The 5,281-nt window shown below is 35.8% G+C and overlaps 1 protein-coding gene across 1 annotated transcript; it reads left to right on the plus strand.

The window, feature by feature from the left end:
• Nucleotides 1-1,271: 1,271 nt before the first annotated feature.
• Nucleotides 1,272-4,574, plus strand: LOC311302062 (cerebellin-1-like). Its single transcript, XM_084427626.1, has 4 exons — nucleotides 1,272-1,572; nucleotides 2,134-2,217; nucleotides 3,620-3,748; nucleotides 3,842-4,574. The coding sequence occupies exons 1-4, from the start codon at nucleotides 1,374-1,376 to the stop codon at nucleotides 4,120-4,122; spliced, it is 693 nt and encodes a 230-aa protein (XP_084283752.1). The 5' UTR covers nucleotides 1,272-1,373; the 3' UTR covers nucleotides 4,123-4,574.
• Nucleotides 4,575-5,281: the final 707 nt, after the last annotated feature.

Raw genomic sequence — 5,281 nt, forward strand, 5'->3', positions numbered from 1 at the left:
AGTGAAGCCATGATAAATCTCAAGCACAAAAATTTGCAGTTATAATTAAATGTGGCGCTGTGGAGCGGGTTCATCAAGTTTATTGTTTTTGATCACATAATGTCCTTGTCTGCCTCATGAACTTTAGAATTACTTTGATGATAATGACCTAACTAAATAATCTTACGAAATGGAAGTACTTTTTGGTCAAATTAATTAAGTACACTTTTAAAAGGTTTCACCATAAAGCATCATGTTTTTATAATCTTTTGTCATGCTTTAAAGAAGTACTTATTTTGATGTTTTGACTAACATACTAAAGCACATGTAAAAACTAGATCTGATCCAGTGCTATTCACCAGATGTCGTATAGGACACACAAGTTTGACTCAGGCTTTTTTGCTTAAAGGTGAAGACCCAACTCTGCATGTTTTGTAAGATTCCCCTCTCTGTTAAACATCTTTTATTGGACTGTCCTGGGTTTAATACAAGTAGAACAGTCTTTTATGAAGTTATTTCACTTAAGGACTTAAGGATATTTTTTGCACATAAGATTATGCCTGAAAAGGTTTTGGATTTTTATCATGTTAATAAAAAATAATAATAATAATAATACTATGACTTGTTTGTTTGTTTGCTTGGTTTTTTTTTTTTTTTGGGTGTATTTATATGATATTTGTATTTTGTAATAAAATTTTTGCCATGAAAATAGCCTTAGATGCTGACATGGCATTAAATAAAACTATCTATCTACAGTATCTATCTATCTATCTATCTATCTATCTATCTAAAGCACATGTAAAGTACTTGATTATAATTTAGCTTGTTATTTGATATTTCATATAAAACAAGTTTATTTTTAATGTTTTTAGAATATCATATATTATATAACAGTGAATTCTGAAAGCAAAAAGGGGGATTATGAACAAAATAAGTTGAGACAAAAATCTATGGAAATACCCTTTGATAAAACCCAAGAATGTGCAGTTTTTATTACTTGTGAATTATATGATTACAAAAACTGAGAAATACAGAGAATGAAGCAAAAAACCCTGTTGCAAACATAATGGAATGTATGACTAGTATATGTTGTTCTGTTAAGTCCAAAGTTAAGTGTTATGTACAGATTAAAGTTGCCAAGGCAAATATGAACCGCTTTAATCTGTCAATATTGCATCAATTTGTAAAACATTAAGCTAGCACAACTATAGTGCCACAGTGTTTTCTGAGAAACAGACGTCATATGCTGTATTTTGTCTGACATTGGCTAAATTGTCCATCACGTGTGAATTACTGAAGATGACAGTATAAAAGCATCTGATTTGTAATATTCTGATAAATACATTCACACACAGCTCACAGATCTCTGACACGCTTTAGCTAAAGCATTAAGAATGAGGTTAACAATAGCCGTTCTTCTGCTTCTGTGCAAATGTCTTATATTTGAACTGGTCACCTCTGAACTGAGTGATAACAGTCAGCCGACTTGTCCTTTGAAAATCTGCACAGACGTCCTGAAGGATCTCGGAGCCTCAGAGGCACGATTCAAAGCTCTTGAAGCTCAGATTGAGGAAAACAAAAAGGAAAGCAGAGGTGAGACTAGTGTTTTTGAAGAGCTATGTGCTGTAATACATTACATCGTCATTACAACATTACAACTTTAAACATTACATCGTCACAAGACAGTGTTTTAAAACCGTTACCTGAATACTGAAGGCTGAATCTCCTTCGGGACTCTTTTTACACAATGCTGAACACACTTGTTCAGGCCATTACAATAAATAACATAACTTCAATAACTGACACACACACATGGTATTAACAACTCAAACAGTGTTTATTTAAATCTCACATGGTTTTATCATTGTAAAACATAACAAAATGTAACAACCATGTTTTTAAATGAAAAGAACACTGAAAAAATAAAAAATATCATTTTGGAAAAGAGGCCACACACAAACTACGCATTGTTATTTACTTTTTCTTGCTGTCATGGGCATATTCATACAACTTTATCTTTACACTACATAAGTCTGTCTTCATCCTGTATTAAACAAGGACTACTTCTTCAACAATTCATGAGGGTTAGCTGTCAGGAACTGTGTCAGTATGTCATGTCAATAATGCCGACTTGTCCTTTGAAAATCTGCACAGACGTCCTGAAGGATCTCGGAGCCTCAGAGGCACGATTCAAAGCTCTTGAAGCTCAGTTTGAGGAAATCAAAAAGGAAAGCAGAGGTGAGACTAGTGTTTTTGAAGACCTATGTGCTGTTATACTATATACACTGAAAAACAGTTGCAGTAGGATTTACTTTGTAATTATTTGTGAGATTTCCTTGCAACGTCTGATAGAAAACTGTTTCAAAGAAATGGCATGTATCAGATTGACTAAAATTTGAAGTAGAAAGACAGAAATAGTATTTTCTTGTAAAACTTACTCCAATGATCTTTGTTTTATAAAAATTAAAACAATTGTGTTTCAAAAAGTGTTGTATATAATCAGTGTTGGGTATAGTTACTTTGGAAAGTAGTTAATTAGGTTACAACGTTACCATCAATTAAAAGTAATCAGTTACGTTACAGCGTTATCTATTCATAAAAGTAACGCGTTAGAGTACTCATGCGTTACCAAAAATTAAAAGCCGTTTGCAGCGGCTCACACATGACAGACACAGCCCCCGGCCCCTTTAAATGCACCTAGAAGTCATGACTCCTGACAATGAATAACGTCAGTCATCCGACTAAATTAACACTGCAGGATAACAATAACAGGAAAGACAGTCAGCAATAGGCTATTCCACATGGCGTTTTATTTATTTATTTATTATCACAGAACATATTAATCAAAATTCGCACCTACCCAGCCCGGGTAGCCTAGGCTACTGTATATGAGCACCATACAAGATAACTCCTGATTTTTTCTTTAAATCGTAATGCAGTTATCAAAGTGTATCAAGTGTGCTTACTTGTAAACACAACCTGAGGTAAACAGGCTTGCAGATTTAAATCCATTTAGAAATGAACAACCAGTCAACGATCTAACCGAAATTAACAGCTGCCTGTCAAACAAAAATGATTACAAACCGAATTAAATTTTTGGCGGTCGACAGAAGCTTTTCACCAACGCAGAGTGTGCATTTTCTTTTCCTTTTCGTGGACAAATTGAACATGATGTGCGTACGTCCATAATCCAAACGCTGTCTTCTCTGCCATCTTGCCGGGAGTTCGAAAAAAAAAAAAAACACACACACACACACACACACACACACAGGGTCAGACTCAGGCGCATGCAGGGCACAGACGTATCACAGCCATTGACTTTACGATCACAGCGCTTCGGCTCCGCTGATATACCCGCAGGTGGCAAAGTAGACCTAGGCCTACTGTCTGACAAAAAGCAGGCTGCAGTCGGGATTTTCCTTTCCTTAAAATAACGGATTACTTTTTTAAAAAAATAACGAAGTTACTGATTACTTAACGCAAGAAACTAACGCGTTAAGTTACACATTTCACGAAAAAGGTAATTAGAGTACTCTAACGCGTTACTTTGTAACGCGTTACCCACAACACTGTATATAATTTGCTTCCATTGCTACTGAGCCAATTTTCAACATTTTAAGAAGGTATTTGTTCTCTTCAGACAAACCAAAGGTGGCATTTTCAGCTACATTGGGATTAAATGGATTCATTGGACCAGCTGACACAGATACAACACTGGCTTACAAGGATGTCTTCATTAATGTTGGTGAAGCCTACAACCCGGCCACAGGTATTGTTAATCCACACTTCTGAACACAATATCAACACTTGTATAATTCATGTCTACAGCTGTAATATGGAGATCTGTCTCACTCTTAAACAGGGATTTTCACAGCGCCGGTACGGGGAGTTTACTATTTCAGTTTCTTCTACCACTGTGCAACTGATCATTCAACAGCGTTGACCTTGTATAGAAATGGACAGCATGTAGCAGTAACAGCACATCACAGGCAAAAGCCGGGTTCTCCAGAGAACGGAGGCAACGGCGTAACACTGCTGTTGGAGAAAGGGGACACAGTCTATATCGTACTCCGAAAAGACACATGGGTCTGGGATGGAGAAAGTGTCACAGTGTTCAGTGGTTTTCTTATCAATGCCATGTAAATAAAATTCACCCTGTGAACAAACATAACATTAGATCCTGCTTTTGTGTGTGTGTGTGTGTGTGTGTGTGTGTGTGTGTGTGTGTGTGTGTGTGTGTTCTGCAACCAGCCGTCGCATGGTTTTTATGTTTTGTATCATATTTGATACATCAAGCTTTTATAGCAGAGGAAGAAACACCATGATTTTATTAGTAGTCCCAAACTGAGCGAAAATACGCAATACGGTGCTAATATTTATATGAACACGAGATGCATTTCTGATGCTTGTAATTCATTGAGATCTTAATAATAGTTTATCAGACCACTTTCATAAAATGCACATAAATATCAGTCGTCACTATATCTAATATACTAATCACTAATGTTTGTAGTTTTCAAACATATAATGTAATGCAATAAAATGATGACTGAGAGATAAAACAAATAAACATTTCTTAAAACCCTGGTGAAAAATGTTAAGTATACTTGCAGCCAGTCTAATTATCAGTATACTTCAGGTGTGGTAATGATTAGTTAACTTGAAGTGTGCTATTTTGAAACAACTAATTTTGTACTAAGTATATTTTATTTGTAATTAAATTGTTGTAAAGCATAACTTTAAGTGTATTTAGTGTACTTTTGTGCATGTATTACATGCTTGATTAGTGATATTAAAGTATACTTTATTTGTGTTACAAGTACATTACAAATTCTTTACCAGTGTCTTCAAATATTATATTTGAATAAAAAGTGTATGCTCAGAAATGCCTTTTGCTTATTCCAAATACTACAAATTCAATAACAAATGCACATTAATAAACAAATATTACTCAGCTATACTTTGTACAATATACTTTAAACATTACATCGTCACAAGACAGTGTTTTAAAACCGTTACCTGAATACTGAAGGCTGAGTTCTCTTACGAGAGGTCTCTCGTACTGCGTAAGAGTATCTTACACTAGGGGAAAATCCTTTTTCCGCGAGATATTGAAGCCAAAAATGATCCTTAATTTTGAATAATGCAAAACGCGTTGCGGCAGCATACAGACATAGGCAAGACGGCTCGTGTGCCTATTGGCTGTTCTGCGGCAACTGCAGCAGCCTATCGAGCGAGGCCTAGCGTGACGTCAGACCCAATGAGGGTGCTTCGCGCCCGCTGCGTCACGTCCCGCCGAAAC

The sequence above is a fragment of the Rutilus rutilus genome, assembly GCF_951802725.1.
Source record: "Rutilus rutilus genome assembly, chromosome: 13".
Classification (NCBI taxonomy): domain Eukaryota; kingdom Metazoa; phylum Chordata; class Actinopteri; order Cypriniformes; family Leuciscidae; genus Rutilus; species Rutilus rutilus.

Bases quoted from the DNA above. Each gene is read 5' to 3' on its own strand.
- LOC311302062 (XM_084427626.1), top strand. From the start codon at position 1,374: ATGAGGTTAACAATAGCCGTTCTTCTGCTTCTGTGCAAATGTCTTATA. The intron at 2,218-3,619 runs GTGAGACTAGTG...TGTTCTCTTCAG, and splicing joins AATCAAAAAGGAAAGCAGAG to ACAAACCAAAGGTGGCATTT. The intron at 3,749-3,841 runs GTATTGTTAATC...ACTCTTAAACAG, and splicing joins AGCCTACAACCCGGCCACAG to GGATTTTCACAGCGCCGGTA.